The sequence below is a fragment of the Macaca mulatta genome, chromosome 1, assembly GCF_049350105.2.
Source record: "Macaca mulatta isolate MMU2019108-1 chromosome 1, T2T-MMU8v2.0, whole genome shotgun sequence".
Lineage (NCBI taxonomy): Eukaryota > Metazoa > Chordata > Mammalia > Primates > Cercopithecidae > Macaca > Macaca mulatta.
In genome coordinates this window covers 223,321,519-223,337,072 of record NC_133406.1, presented here as the reverse complement: position 1 = coordinate 223,337,072, position 15,554 = coordinate 223,321,519, and the positions used below count along the sequence as shown (strand labels likewise).

Here is a 15,554-nt window from a genome sequence, read left to right as displayed (position 1 = left end):
CTCAGCAGAGGGAACAGTACATGCAAAGGCCCGAAGGCAGGAGAATGCTTGATCTGGTGGGGGAAGCCGGAGAGGAGGCTGTTTTGCTGGACAACTGGAAGATGAAGTGGCACTAGGCGTGAGCCAGGGGCAGACAGAGCTGTTTGTGAGGGCCTCCAACTTGTCTCAGTGTGTCAGGGAGTAGAGAGGCATGTTAGAGGTGGCTGAGCACTGGGCTCTCTCTGGCTGGTAGACAGGAGGGGAGGCAGGTTGGCTGGCTGAGAGGCTGGAGGCAGCCACCTGGACAGGAGAATTTGGTGGTCATGCTCTCTCTGGGTGTCCAGTTTGGCTGTGGCCAAGAGGCCCCTGAGAAAGGGCTTGCCTTACCTGGTATCCCCACCCGTACCCGGTGTTATCTTTCAGAGGTGGCCCAGGCAGGCAGCTGGGTTCTCAGGACCTGCTACACGGTATGGGGTGGGTGGGATTCGCCTCCATCACCTTCTACCTGGATTACATGCAGCCGGGTCTGGAATCATCCTCCTGGTCTGTGACCAGCTGTGGGACTGGCATCAGCTTGGCCCTCATCCAGATTCACTGAGGCCTTGGATACCCCTCAGATACCCCCACCCATCCCAGCGGCAGAGCCAGTGCTTGGAACTGCACCTGCATCAACCTGGCAGGCTCTGTATCAACCTCAGAACCCACTGTGGCGGCCCTGGTGGTGTGGAGGGTCCAGGGATTGTGAAAATCTAGACCCCTCATCTCCATCCAGAAGCAGGTACTCCATGAAGTATTTGCTGGTGTTTGAAGTCACATGGTCACTGTCCTGCTGGGTTAGGCTGAGACCAAGACTGGCATTCCTGCTAAAACTGGCATTCCTGGCCATGCTTTGGCTTATTGGAGAAGGACAGGACCAGACACAAATAGGTCTGTAGGACAGAACCTACAGAACCAGTAGCTGAAGGTTGACTGTCCAGACTCCAGAGTGACCAGGCCACGTGGAGGAATGGACTGGCAGAGCCTCAGAGTCCCACCTGCAGCTGAGAGATGGGGAAACTGAGGCGAGAGCAGTGTGGCCATGGCAGTCACTCTGCTGCCCTCAGGAGCATCTGCTTGTTCTCATTCATTGTATCGCTCATTCATTTGCTCAATAAGCCAGTGCCCCTGAAGTGTCAGGCACACAGCAGGGTGCTGGGGCCCGGAGCTGAGCCAGGTGGCCACTGTCCTTGCCTGCGTGCTACCTGGGCTCTCCCGTGATACAGGGGCATTGCCAGGCCTTGGGTGGGGATGCTGGAGTATCCCTGGTTGGGCACTGGTGCCGTGGTTTGGAGTCCCGTCTTGAGGAGGTACATGGCATAATGGGTGAGGGATGGGTTGGGCATCAGGCTGCTGGGATTGAGTTCCCACTGCGAGAGGTTGGGCCTTTGCTTTGCCCTCTAATCCTCAGTTTCCTCACCCGTGAAATGGGGGTGTGGGCAGCCCCACTTCATAGAATAGTTGTGAAGGGTAGACATGGCAATTCCCATGAATGCCACGACAGAGCCTGGAGGATTGGCGCCTCCCACGTGTCCCTTTATCACAGTCATCATCATCACAGTCACTATTTACTGTCGCCCAGGAGGGGCTGCCCTTTGGGCCCCTCTCAGCTGTGATGACTCACTCTGGGACCTGCTTTCTGGCTGCAGCACAATCTTGACCCCTGAGGGAGACCCGAGGGCTTTCTCCACTGCGGGCTGGGAGAGGAGGGATGCCAGCCTCCTGAAGCTGCCTTTGCTGAGACAGGACCTTCATCTCCCTTGCGCTGGCTGCGAGAGCTGGTGCCGGGGCCAGATGAATGGGCTGTCACGCAGGGGCAGGTGTGTGCGTGTGGGCCTGTGTTCCAGAACATGTGTGTGCATACACACAGCCACTGGAGGGGAAGATGAGGAGGGGTGGAAAGTGCGGGGCTGCCATCAGGCAGGGGCAGCTCTCATCAGAGCTCACAGCAATTGGGTTTGTGATCTCAGAATCACCGTGTATGAGAGCTGGAAAGAATCTCAGAGGACCAAGTTTTGTCCTCATGGTGCAGATGGGAAAACTGAGTCCCCGCAAGGGGAAGTCTCTTGTTCAGGATCCCACCATGGGCCCTCTAATGAGGGACTCCTGTCCAGTGTCCTTTATGAGCTTTTTTTTTTTTTTTTTTTTTTTGGAGACAGAGTCTCACTCTATCGCCCGGGCTAGAGTGCAGTGGCGCTCCACTGCAACCTCTGCCTCCCGGGTTCAAGCAATTCTCCTGCCTCAGTCTCCCAAGTAGCTGGGATTACAGGTGCACACCACCATGCCCAGCTAATTTTTTAATTTTTAGTAGTGACAGGGTTTCACCATGTTGGCCAGGCTGGTCTTGAACTCGCCACCTCAGGTGATCCACCTGCCTCGGCCTCCCGAAGTGTTGGGATTACAGGTGTGAGCCACCGTACCCGGCCTTTGTGAGCTTTTTGATCTAACAGTATAAGCATTATTAAATTTCATCACAGTTCATCATTCTGCCCTGGAGTCAGGACTTCTTAGAGGATTTCTGGAGACTCCCCGCAAATGCAGGAACGGCATTCATGTAGTCCTCAGGGTTTGACCCTAGCTCCTACCCTAGGCTGCCACAACGAGGCTCTGTTCCGGGGGAGTGGATGCAGGGGCTCCGGTGGCTATCACTGCTGGATAGAACCTCACTTTCCAGTTTTGGGAGGTGTTTCCTCACCATCCCTAGCTGCTTTGTCCCTGGGAGGGGTCCCAGCCCCCATCTCAGCCATAGCAGCCTAATTAGACTCCAGCTTCCAGCCACGAACACTACTCACCTCTGGCCACTGGGGGGTGCTCAAAGCCTTGCATTTTCTTGGCTCCAGCCCTGGTGGAGGCCTGGCCGCCTTCAGGTCACTCGCCCCTCCTGGACACCAGGCCCAGCTGCACAGCCCTTCAGAAACCTGAGAGGGTAGTGTGGTTGGAGAAGCAGGCCAGGCCCAGAGTCAGACAGAGCCAAGCTCAAAACCCATTGTGCAAGGTCTTAGCTCCACAGGTCACTGCTGTCACGTTGGTTAAGTGGATTCAACACTTGCTTCCACACACTGTTGTGTTGTGGCAAATGACATCAAACAGTAAGAGCCACGAGCATAGACTCCTTTGTAGCTGAGTGAATTGGCGTAGTTATTTAAACTTGCTATGTCTCAGTTGTCTCTGTTATGAACAGGGATAATAATAGTATCTACCACACAGGCTTGCTGGGAGTTAAGGAAGTAATTCAAGGAAGGAGGGCCTGGTGTGCGGATACAGAACTCTGTGTAAGAACTGCTGTCAGGGCTCCTGACTGTGTGCCCAGATAAATATTCTTGCATATTTTATTGACTCCCTGCAACATCCGGAGAAGTGCAGGTGTGGTTATCATGCCCAGTGTGCAGATGAGGGAAACTGAGGTCCAGAGAGGCGAAGCCCCCTGTCCCAGTTCACACAGAAGCTCTGGGGCTGAGGACTGCCCTGCTCTGACTGCTTCCCTTGTGCTCACGCTGGCTGGCTGGGCAGAGCGCTCTGTGTGCCTGGAAGTCGAGGGGAGTCCTTGTTCCCCTGCCTCTTAGCTGAGCTTGGAGTCTGCCCATTTTAAGTAGGGCATAAGGGCAGAAGGGGAACCTGTTTTATAGATGGGAAAGAGGAGGGGAGGGAGGGAAAACTGGGACCAGGAAAAGCATGGGATAAGACAGGGTACGGTAGGGAAGGACGGGGAGGGGGTGGGAATCTAGTTTGGCTCTTCTGACCACACCCCAGCAGTGGCTTCCGTCACGTACCCTGCGGCTCTTCAAGCTTTGGAGACAGCTGTGCCCCATCGTGCCACCAAGCAGCTGGCTCAGAGGGGAAGGGTCTGCCTGTGATGGGCTGCTCTGTATCAGGGACCCAGCGGAGGCCAGGTGGGGTAGCAGGGCATTGGCAGGCTCACAGCTGGCTGTGTCCTGTCTCTCAGTCCCCACCACTGCTGCCTCTCTCTCCAGAGTGTGCCATGGCCCAGGCTGCTCCAGGCTGGGCCCCAGCTTCCCCTTCAACTCTCTTTACCTACCTGGCACCCTGACAAGACAGGGCAGCCACCAGGGTTCTGTGTGGCATCGGGTGTGACTTCTGAGAAAAAACAATCTCGGCACGCACTGCTTGGTTGCCAGAGAAAATGGTTCTTGGGTGAGCTCAGCATCCCGGGGGAGGGGAGGACCTGGCTTGGGCCAGGTTCCTAGGTCTGTTTGGTTTTCAGGGATGACAGACTGGAGATTTATTGTCTCTCAGAACATCCTCTGGATCAGGCGCAGTGGCTCATGCCTGTAATCCCAGAACTTTGGGAGGCCGAGGCAGGTGGATCACTTGAAGTCAGGAGTTCGAGACCAGCCTGGCCAACATGGCGAAACCCTATGTCTACTTTAAATTAACCGGGCATGGTGGTGGGCACCTATAATCTCAGTTACTTCGGAGGCTGAGGCAAGAGAATCGCTGGAATCCGGGGAGGCAGAGCGTGCAGTGAGCCAAGATTGTGCCACTGCAATCCAGCTTGGGAGACAGAGTGAGACTCTGTCTCAAAGAAAAAACAAATAAATAAACAAACAAAAAACAACCTCTACCTCACCTGGTAGCAGCAGTGTTTCTGGAGGAGGAAGAGATCTTGGTAATTTGACAGAAGTGCCTTGGAGTTGGCCAGAAGATTCATGAGAAATCAAGATTCAGTCTGGATAAGCTACAGCGTCGGAAAAGTCTTCAGAGACAATCTTGTCAACTCCCCACCCCATTTTACACATGGGGAAACCAAGGCCTCTTGAAGGGTAGAGATGTGCTCAAGGTCCTTAGCAAGTTAGTAGTGGCAGAACCAGGGCTAGACCCCAAGTCTCCCGACTCTGGGTCCAGGACACTTTCCACCATATCATGCTGCCTCTTCTGAGAAGCCTACCGGATTTCCTCCAGGGCAGAATTAGCTCCGTCCATCTCAGCAGTTCTCCAGACCCTGGTGCGGGCCTGCTCATTTGTGCTTGGCATGTCATGTGATAACTGTTGATTAACCTGTTGGTTGCTCTGACCAGTGAAGGGCTTCCTTGAGGGTGGGGCCTGTGTCTGATTCCTTTCTGTCTTCCCAGCACCCAGTGCATGGCCTGGTGTGGAGTAGGTGCTTACTACACGAATGGGAGAGAGGGAAAGAGAGAGAGAGGCAGGGAAGGGAAGGGGGAAAGAGAATGGAGGGAGGGAGGAGGGAAGGGACGAATCTGAGAGTAGGTGTGGCCGGGTGTGGGAAATGAATGGTGGGAGTCGGAGGCAGATGGGGACAGCCACCATCCAGCTGGATGGAGAGCGAAAGGCCCTGGAGTGCGGGGAGAGGGTGTGTGGGGCCCCGCTGAGCCCCCTGCTGCTGGCCTGCGTTCCTGGGGGACCTGCTTGCCACTCCTGGCGCCTGACCTGCCTCCCCTCTCTCCCTGCAGGAGGTGTCCTGTGGGACCTGGAGAGCCCTCCCGTGTGCCTGACTGTGGGGCCTGGGCCTGTCCGCACCCTGTTGAGCCTGGAGGATGCTGTGTGGGCCAGCTGTGGGCCCCGGGTCTCTGTCCTGGAAGCCACCACCCTCCAGCCTCAGGTACTGCCCTATCCTTTGGCTTGTGGCCCTGGAGGCCTGCGTCCCTTTTGCTGACCCTTTCTTACGTCCACCCTGGCACTGCTTTCAGCTCCCAGTGGCATCTCAGGGATCGATTGGGCAGAGTTTGTCTGGAAGCAGAGGGGGCCAAGGTCCCAATTGGGCCTGATCTCTTCCTCTGCCACACATCGCCAAGGCTACCGAGAGCAGAAAGCGCCCAGCTGCACTGCACTGTGGCCTGGATCCTGAGTTGTGTTGGCTGCTGCTTGTGGAAGTGGGACTGGGGTCCCTGTCCTTGGACTGATAGCCAGGACTTGTACCCACGGAGCCCGGGCCATGCTGAGGGTGTGGCCAGGGTGGATACAGCCATCCGCTGGGCTCTTCAAACCACATGGAGGGAGAGGCTGCCTGGGTCCTGCCTTGCCCTGTTTCCAGCACCGCCCACGCCTTGGCCCCCAGGATGAGGGACTGGTCTGGGGGGCTCGTCCCTGGCTCAGCCTAGGCCCATGCCTGTCTCTGATCAACAGCACTGCCCGCTTACCTGACCACACCTGCAGTCCATCCTGGGCGGAAGACCTAGCGTGGTTCCCCAAGAGGCATTTTGGTGATGTTTGATTTGTTTGGACTATCGATTGCAATGAGTCGCCACCTGGCCTGGAGTGGAATCCTCCCAGGGTGCTTCCTCATGAGGGGCGTCTTCATTTGCCTACCTAGTTGTCTCTCATGCAGCTGTAAATCAGCTACTCAACAGCAGAAACACTAAGTGGAGTCCTGGGATCTTAAGAGCACAGATGATCAGGGCTGGGCTCCAGATGACACAACTCTCATTTGACAAAGGGGAAAACTGAGGCATGAGGCCTTATGAATGAGCTCTGAGACTGGGGGCTGAGTCTCAGGGATGTGGCCCGCTTCTTTCCCTGGCTTGTTGGAGCCAAACCAACCAGATTGTCTTTCAGTTCTGTGGCTTACACCTGGGGCCTCTGTGCTGGCCCCCATGGGAGCACGAGGCTTCTAGTCTGTAATGGGAATAAGCGTCCCATTCCTGGAATCCTTTTCCTTACTGTATCAGTCAGGGTTCTCCAGAGGAACAGAACCAATGGGACATATGTGAGTGTGTGTATGTGCATGTATATGTATACACACGTACATAGGAAGAGATTCATTTATAGAGAGTCGGCTTATGGGGTGGTGGAGGCAGCAAAGCCCCAGCATCTATGGACAGCACGCTGGAGACACAGGCAAGCTGCCGGCATAGTTCAGTGTGAATACGGAGGCCTGGAAACCTGCGAGCTGGTGGTGTGCCTTCCGGTTCAAAAGCTGGCAGACCTGAGACTCAAAAGAGCTGATGCTTCAGCGTGATTCTGAAGGCAGGAAAGAACCAGTGGAAGGTAGTCAGGCAGGGAGCGAATTCTCCCCCTCAGCCTTTTCCATTCAGGCTTCAGCAGATTGGGTGAGGCCTGCCCACACAGGGAGGGCCGTGTGCATGACTAAGCCTACCGTTCAGATGCTAATCTCATCCGGAGACACCCTCACAGACACACCCAGAGCCACGTTTAACCACATATCTGGGCTCCCGTGGCCCAGTCAAGTTGACACATAAAATTAACTATCTCTCAAGGAGTAAGATGATGCTTGGGAGCCATGGTACCCGGCCAGTGGCAGCCTGGGAGGTAACTGATCAGTGGCTCTTCCTGGGTGCTGGGAAGGGGAGGTGGAGTTACCCAGCCCAGCTCCTTAGACAGGAGGGACCTGCTGGCGGGGGAGATGTGAGTGGCAGGGCCCCAGGGCACAGAGCTGCCCCTGTGAGCTGGGCCTGTGGAGCTCCTCCCAGGCTCTCCGGCAGCTCAGGAGCACTTGAGACTTCAGGAGTGGGGAGGACTGGGGAGGCATCACTGAAGACAGCAACCCCCCTGCCTGTGTCCCGGCCACTTCCAACTCTGGGTAGCTGGCACCCTGTCCCCTTAGAGGTGTGCAGTTGGAGAGCAGGCTGCTTCAGACGGGACCCTAGCTGTGCCCCTGCCAAGCGACGTGACCTTGAATAAGACATGGAGCCTTCCTGGGCCTCAGTTATTTCATCTGTAAAATGGGATGGTAGCAGTACCAGTGGGGAGTTAGCAGGAGGACAAACTGAGGACATTCAAGTGAAAGGGGGAGGGCTGGATGAACATTATTTGCTGTCATTGTAATAATTTACCCATCTTAAATCTGCACTGCTGTGTATGTTGTTGATTTGGAAAATCAAGCTGCTCCCGGGGTCAGTGTCGTCAGTGGGTGTGGGGCATGGAGCCCACCCTGCAGGTCTGCCATCCTCTCGCCTCACCGGAAGACAGCCTTCCTCCTGCCGACAGCTGTCCAGGAGCATGGGACAGATGGTGAAGGGAAGGACAGGGGCCCGGGTCAGGCCTTGCCTGGCTCTCACCTGTTTTTGCCCCTTGCCAGCCATAGTGCAGTCCACTCCCAGCCCACAGAGCTCAGCTCTGGCGTGACCATCCCTGGGGCCCCAGTGGCCACCAGGCTACAGCCTGAGGCTGTGATTATTTAAGATTAGTTCTGGGTCAGCTGCTCTAAAGAAGAGTCTTTAGACCCTTAGATCAATATGGCCTTTCACCTGCTTTGCATACCTCAGGGGGCATCAGGAGGGCTGCTGACTGGAGGGAGGCGAGATGGAGGAAGGGGTGGCCAGGGACCCCCTGCAGCAGAGGCCAGCACGCGCCCCTGTCCACAACCGGGAAAATGGAAAAGTTTCTGTTCGCTGCGCGGCGCGGGCAGCTTGCCTTCAGTACATACAATCACTCGGCACAGTAACAAGGTGATCGCCATGCATATTTAATAAGGCCATGCTCCTGCTGCTTGGAATACAGGGGGAAGCCGGCTCCACCTTGGCGCTGGAGATCTGGAAATGGCTCCGTCTGGTTGCTGCTAACGACTGCTTGACCTGCTCCTGGGCTGCCCAGCTCCACGCTCACCACAGTTGCCACTGCATGGCCAGCCAGGCCTGGGGGAGCCGCCTGAAGCCTGGGCTGCTGCTGCTCCCTCACTGGCTGTGGTCTCATACGTGTGCCTAGGGCTCAGCACCTGTGGGCTGTGCCTCGCGTGCGATGTCTGCAGCAGAATGCCTACCTTCAGAGGAAGGGCATTCCTTGCTGGCAGCCATGCGGCAGAATCTGCCCTAGGCTTGAGAAAACCGCCTATGGGGTTTGAGATTCTTGGAGCTGTTCAATGCTCCAAGCCAGGAGATTCAGGCATGTGTTTTGGCCGAGGGTGTGGCTGGCATGGCCCAGGACCAAATGTGAAAACACAGGGGCTTAATCTAGGACTGTGTTACCTCTAAGGGGCTTTTCTGATTCCTCCCACCCTCAGGAAGTAATCCAAACCAATGTATATTGAGCAATTCCTTTGGACCAGAAATAAGTTTTGCACTTTTCCTGTAGGATCTCATTTAATCCTCAAATCACGCTTTCAGATGAATACTATTATTCCCACTTTACAGATGAAACAGAGGCACAGAGAGGTTAAGTAACTTGCCCAAGGTCACACAGCTAGAAGAGGCAGGGTTGGTATTTGAACACAGGCATTCTGAACCCCTGTGCTTAACTCATCCACCTTGGTAGGCAGAAGGCTCAGTTTCCTTTGGACTGCCTGGGCCTCCAAAGCTTTCTGTCCATGTCAGATGTAACTCCCGGGAGCTCCTCTTGTTTCCATGAGCACGCCTTCCGGGCTGAGGACTGTGTTGTGTTCATCTTTGTTTCCACAGTGCCTGGATCACTGGCACCTAGCAGGGGCTCCCAATTCCAGGCCTTCTGTGTGAGGTGCTGGAGGCACAGAAATGAGCAAGGTGGGCTCAGCAGTCCAGGAGCTCGGAGTCCAGTGTGCAGAGACAGAGCTGGGACTGTCAGCTGCTGCCCAGTGTTGTGAGACCAGGGACAGGGAAAGCCCAGGGTAGGCGGGATCCCGGGGGAGGCGAGAGGGGTGCCAGACCCAGCCGGAGGCAGGACAGGAGCAGGAGACGGTTGTCTGGAGGTCAGGATCCCCGGGCTCAGCTATGCAGGTGAGTTGGTGTGTGACTATGAAGGAAGGGGGAAGTGATGTTCTGGCCAGAAGAAAGCACCGCGAGCAACGCCCAGGCCAGCAGCAGCCTTCGAGTGGCCAGATGGCCTCCAGGGGTGGGGCGCCTGAGCTGAGGACTGCCTCCCTGAGGCCCATGTGGCCTGGACTCCGCGCCTTGTCCAGCTGGTCCCTGCTGGGCCGCCTTGACCTGTTTCATGCCACCATCCCCTGCAGAGCTGGCACCCGCGGTCGGTCTGTGGGTTTTACGCTTGCCCACCAACTGCTTATTCAGCTCCTTGATCCCAGCAGAGGCAGAAGCGAGGCCTGGTAAATAATAATGTCGCTCACCGGGGCCCGTGTCAACACCGCGTCCTGTGCGTTCATGATCTAGATCACACCGCCTTCAAAGTCTAATCCAGTCGTCTGGAGTTCATTTTAACCGATTGCTGGAGGGGGAAGCCGGCTGTGGGATGATTGTTGCATCTTAATTTAAAAGAACTTATTGGGAACAGGCTGATAGCAGGCCTGAGGCACACGGGGTGTGCTCTGCTGCGTGGAGGGCCGGTGCCCTCAAGGCTGCTCCCTGACAAGGTGTGGGCTGGGGTCTCTGCCACCCTGGCCTGTGGGAGGACAACAGTAGTGACAGGGTGGGGTATTGGGGACCCAGCTGGGCTGTGAATACACATTATGCTATTGGATCTCCTCAAGGCTGAGGAGTGACCCACTGGGCCCATTTTATAGATGGGGGTGTGGACTAAAGGCCAGGCCCTTTTGCTTTCAGTCTGCAGCCATGCTGGCCCCTTCCCACCACCAGGCCAAGCTCCTTCCCACCACCAGGCCTTCACCTCTGTTGTTCCCTCTGCCTGGAGCGCTGCTCCCCTCCTGTGTGGCTCCTCTGTAGCTTGGGTCTCGGCTTAACTGCCGCCTCATCAGTGAAGCCACCCTGACTGCTCCAGCTGAGTCATCCCTACCCCTTTATGGTCTCAGCACATCACCCGGCTTTATTGTCTTCAGAGTGTTGGTCACTTTCTGCAATTATCTCCTTGAATGCAGTTGTCCGTCTGCACCACTGGGATGTAAGCACCATGGAAACGGCGCCTCACTGCCTTGTTAACCAGTGAGTCCCAGGGCCGGGCACGGTGTAGCCTCTCAGCCAGTTAGGGGTGAGTGTGCCGGCACCTTCCTCCTCCAAGGTAGAGCTGCCTCTGCAGGGCGGTCGCAGGGCCCTCGCAGGACTCCAGGAAGGTGAGATTTGGGGGGTTAGGCATTCTTTCTGCGCTGGGGCAGTTAGGGAAGTGTCCTGGGAAGAACTGTGCCTTCAAGGAAGTAGGGCAGGGAGGCCCCTCCCAAGAGAGGGGAGGGAGGAATTCACAGAAGGGGCTTGTCCAGAGGGTCTGTGGCCAGTGGGGATAGTCCCTGCCTGGATGGCAGCCAGGGACAGATGGACAACTGTGTCACTTGAGGGTGAGAGCCCTGCCTGGACCTGCCCCCACGCCAGCCTTGCGGTGTTTCTATGGCAACCCCCTTCCCCCAAGCAGATTTTCAGCCTTCGTGGTGCAGTTCCAAGAAGCGCAGGCCTGGGTCCTGCCTGGAAAGTGCTGGAACTCGGGGCGAGTGGCATCAGCATTTGGACCCCAGGCCCGGCTCCTGCCATGCATGGCTGTGGTGGGATTAACTGGGGTAGCCCCTCCCCCATTAGACCCAGGCTCCCCATCCTTGGAGAAGCCTGTCTGGACCATTTCACCTCCTACACACACCACAGCTACGTGCTGACATCCTGGGGCCGGTTATGGGATTAACCAGACCGAAGCTGTGTAGGGTGGGACCGGGCCTGACTGGCTCCCATTGTTACCATCGTATCCCCATGGCCCAAGGCCAGGTCTGACACAGAGCAGGTGCTCAGTAAAGGGTGGTTAAGGCCAGAAGGGCAGCCCTTAGGGAGATGGGCTCTGTCTGTGGTGTTTCCCCAAGTGCGGTGGGGGCATTGCGGAACAGCCGACCGGCTTGGTTTTAACCAGCTTCGGAGCATGAAGGTGCTTCGTGAAGTGCGTGCTGTCAGCAATCTGCTCTGCGTCTGACGCCTCCTGCTGGTACCTCTGCACTGGTCTCTCATACCGGCACTCATGCTTTTTGTCCTTAAGCATGACAGAGAAGAAACTTCTCTGGGCTCCTGGACACCAACAACCCTTGATTTCCCCTGCCCACCCCCCCACCCCCAGCCGCCTTCCCCACCCTTAATTTTCATGTTTAGTGCCTAAACTTAGTTTGCATGTATTAGCTGTTGTAAATCTATCATACCAGTGTGACGTGGCATGAATAATGCATCACTGGGCTGTATTAGTTTTCTGTCTCCTATCTTATTTATGACACGAAACGGGTGGGAATTTGCAGAAGAGAAATCCAGGCGCAGGGCTTCTTGGGTAATGGTATGCAAATTGGCGTGAGGGTGAAAAGATGCACCAGGCCCTCCCGGCGCCCAGGAGCTGCCGAGGAGGAGTGCCCGGGGTCTGGGCCACCGCCAGTGCGTGCAGGGTCTCGCGTCCTATCACCACATGGAGTCAGCTCTGCTCGGCAGTTTGTCTTAATTTTTTTTGTTAATGTGTGTGTCATTGTGGTTGTCACCCTGTTATGTTTTTTAAATTAAAAGTTGGCAAGCAAAACTTGAGAAATGGATTTTCTAAAGATTGTGGAGACTTCCCAGGAGGCTCCGACAAGAGCAAGTTCACAAGGAAGGCGAGCGTTTTCCAGCATCAGGAAGGCTTGAAGTTAGATGTTCAGGATTCTCTTTCAGGAAATTTGTGACACATGGGAGGTAGGGGTGCGTTTGGGACCCCATAGGGCCTTCCTCCGTAGAGGGGTCAGAAATAAGTTGGTTGGCTGCAAAGTCGGGCCCAAAGGGGGTGAAGAGCATCTCAAGGCATGTCTTGTGGGGCAGTAGATGGCTGAGGGTCAGCCTCCAGGCCCCTCTCTCCTCACCTGGAGGAGCTCACATCTTACCTGTGTCTAGCACTTGGTTTTCCCCCAGCCAGAAGATTTAGGGGATGAAAAGATTTCGTGATTTTAAAAACCAGTTGGGAGCTGATGGCTCAGGGAACAGGCTTCACGAAACCTGACCTGGAGCAGGACGGAACCTGGAGGAGAAAGGGAGCCGGTACAGGGAAGGCGGACGAACAGACATCGTGGAGAGGACATATGGGACGGGAGGTGAGGAAGGGGTGCTGGCACAGCAGGGGCGGTCCTGTCCTTGTGAGTCACCCCCCAGTCTTAGCTGGCAGCAGCCAGCCCCTGATCCTCGCCTCCCCTCCACTCCGTGTGTCTCTTCCACATCCACCTCCCCTCTGAGCCCATCAGCAGGGAGAGGGGGAGGGTAGATGTCCAAGGGGCAACTGCCCAGTCCTTCTGGAACTTGGCAAGGAACAAATAGAGCCATGGACATGGGTCTGCTGAATGTCAGCCGCTGGGCTGAGGGCTTAACGCAGTGGAGGCCAGGCCCTGGGTGTAATTAGGGAGGATCCCTCCCTGGGTGGTTGGGAAGAATGAATGAGGTCACACGTGCAGAGGGTGTAGGTTAGTGCCTAATGCACACTCAGGCAGAGTGGCCGCTAAGCAATGGTCCTCTGATCCTGGCAGCCGGGCTGCAGGGAGGGTCCACAGGAGGCAACCTCTGCAGGAGGCATTCCCAGCTACCCCTGCATACCTTGTCTGAGTGGGCTTGGGTGATGGTCAGTGTGGGCTCAGGGGCTGGGTTGGCTGGCCTTTCCACTGATGACCTCAGTTTCCTTCCTGTAAAATGGGGAATAATTACAGAACCTGCCCCAGGACTAAGCAGCTTCCTGTACATGCAGATCCCAGGGCTGTGCCTGGTGGGAGGAAGCACCACATGTCAGTTGTTGCATCCTTGTGGTCACAGGACTTGCTCAGGGTGCCCAGGACCACACAGTGGTGGAGCCAGGTTCTCAGGGTGCCTCTGATTCCGAAGCCCCCACCTGGTCTGTCGTCCTCTGCCTCGTCGGCCCTGTATTCCCCTGGGTCTTGTGGGTGTGCTCTGCCCACACCTTCCTCCTTCCAGATGGCAAAATATCTGTGAGCAGGGCCAGGGTCTCATTCTCTCTGTATTGTCCTGAAGTGCAAGTGCAGGCATTGACTTGGCTTCTCTCTCTCCTTCGCTTTCATTCTCCCCCAAATCTCCCTTTTTTCCCACGCCAGCTCTTCCCTTCTGCCTGACTCTGAGCCTTCCAGGGCTCCAGCTACTCTTGGCCCATAGTGTTCACACGACTAGTGGGCCCTGGTGGGGGTTGCTGACCACAGGTGAAGACCGGGCTCTTGGCTCCTCCCAGGTACCTGGGGAGAGAAGGGAGCTTCATAGAGTGGGTGGTGACACCAGCCCAGTGACAGCACAGGTCCTGCAGAGCAGGTGCCCCAATGAGGAAGCCTCACCCACAGGAGAGGATGCGGGTCAGCCCCATACATGTGCCCAGCTATGGGGCAGACACATCTGCCACTGATCCGAGGAGCCCAGGAAGGAACCCAGGAGGGGAGTGAGAGTGGGGCTGGTGGTGGGCCAGGCTCCCTGGAGGGCATTCAGCGGGAGGGCCCCTGAGAAGCGTGAGCTGATGCCTGTGCATGCGTGTGAGAGGGAGGGAAATTGGTCAGTTATATTAATATAGTCACATGCTGCGTAGTGACTTTCAGTCAACAACAGAGCACACATATTATGATGGTCCCTTACGATTACAATACCGTATTTTGCTGTACCTTTTCTATGTTTAGATATGTTCAGATTCGCAAATACTATTGTGTTATAGTTGCCTTCAGTGTTCAGTACAGTCTCATGCTATACAGGTGTGGGGCCTAGGAGCAACAGGCTGTACAGCATAACCTAGGTGTGCAGTAGGCCTTACCACCTAGATTTGTGTAAGCTCACTCTATGATCAGATGACAAAATTGCCTAATGGTGCCTTTCTCAGAACGGCGTTATTCCTGTCATTAAGCAACACGTGTCTATATCATATAAGTTCTTGACTGTGGCTTGAGTCTTTTGTGCAGGGTCCACTTGGGAGCTGGGGCTCTGATCAAGCCTGGAAACCCCAGCTGTCCCACTCCCCCTTCCCAGCCCTACCTGTTCTGGGCTGGTCCCAGCTTTGTCTTGGTCACATCACTTCTGACCTTTCTTTTTTTTTTTTTTTTTTTTTTTGAGACGGAGTCTCGCTGCGTCTCCCAGGCTGGAGTGCAGTGGCGTGATCTCAGCTCACTGCAAACTCCGCCTCCCGGGTTCACGCCATTCTCCCGCCTCAGCCTCCCAAGTAGCTGAGACTACACGCGCCCGCCACCACGCCCGGCTAGTTTTTTGTATTTTTAGTAGAGACGGGGTTTCACCATGTTAGCCAGGATAGTCTCGATCTCCTGACCTCGTGATCCACCCGCCTCGGCCTCCCAAAGTGCTGGGATTACAGGCTTGAGCCACCGCGCCCGGCCACTTCTGACCTTTCATGCAGCCACCACTGCCCAGCAGTCTTGGATGGGGATTTACCTGTGGAAACTGAGAACCATCCTTCTCTGCAGTTCTCACAGCCTATGTGGGAAGCAGGGCAACCACCTTGGCTGAGCCATCTCTGCCTGTGGCCTCCCCACCCCCCTGCACTGTCATCAAGGGGAACCTAGAGTCTCAGCCTTAAGATGTTGGTGATGTTCCCTCTGGCTAAGCACAGGCAAATGGGTGCTGAGCAGATACTGTGCAGATATGGGTGCAGGTGTGGGTGCAGGTTGTATGTAGGTGTGGGTGCAGGTGTGGGTACAGGTGTGTGTTCAGGTGTGGGTGCAGGCGTGGGTACAGGCATGGGTGCAGGTGTGGGTGCAGGCGTGGGTGCAGGTGTGGGTGCAGGCGTGGATGCAGGTGTGGATGCAGATGTGGGTACAG

General features: G+C 55.9%; 1 protein-coding gene across 24 annotated transcripts in view; it reads left to right on the top strand.

Moving 5' to 3' along the window:
- The window catches only part of ARHGEF10L (Rho guanine nucleotide exchange factor 10 like), a 179,668-nt gene that overhangs the window by 142,913 nt on the left and 21,201 nt on the right, over positions 1 to 15,554 (top strand). For all 24 annotated transcript variants that reach the window (XM_077972446.1, XM_077972391.1, XM_077972342.1 and 21 more), the window contains one exon: positions 5,445 to 5,593. In XM_077972446.1, coding sequence (XP_077828572.1) covers positions 5,445 to 5,593 — 149 coding nt within the window. The remainder of the gene's footprint in view (positions 1 to 5,444; positions 5,594 to 15,554) is intronic.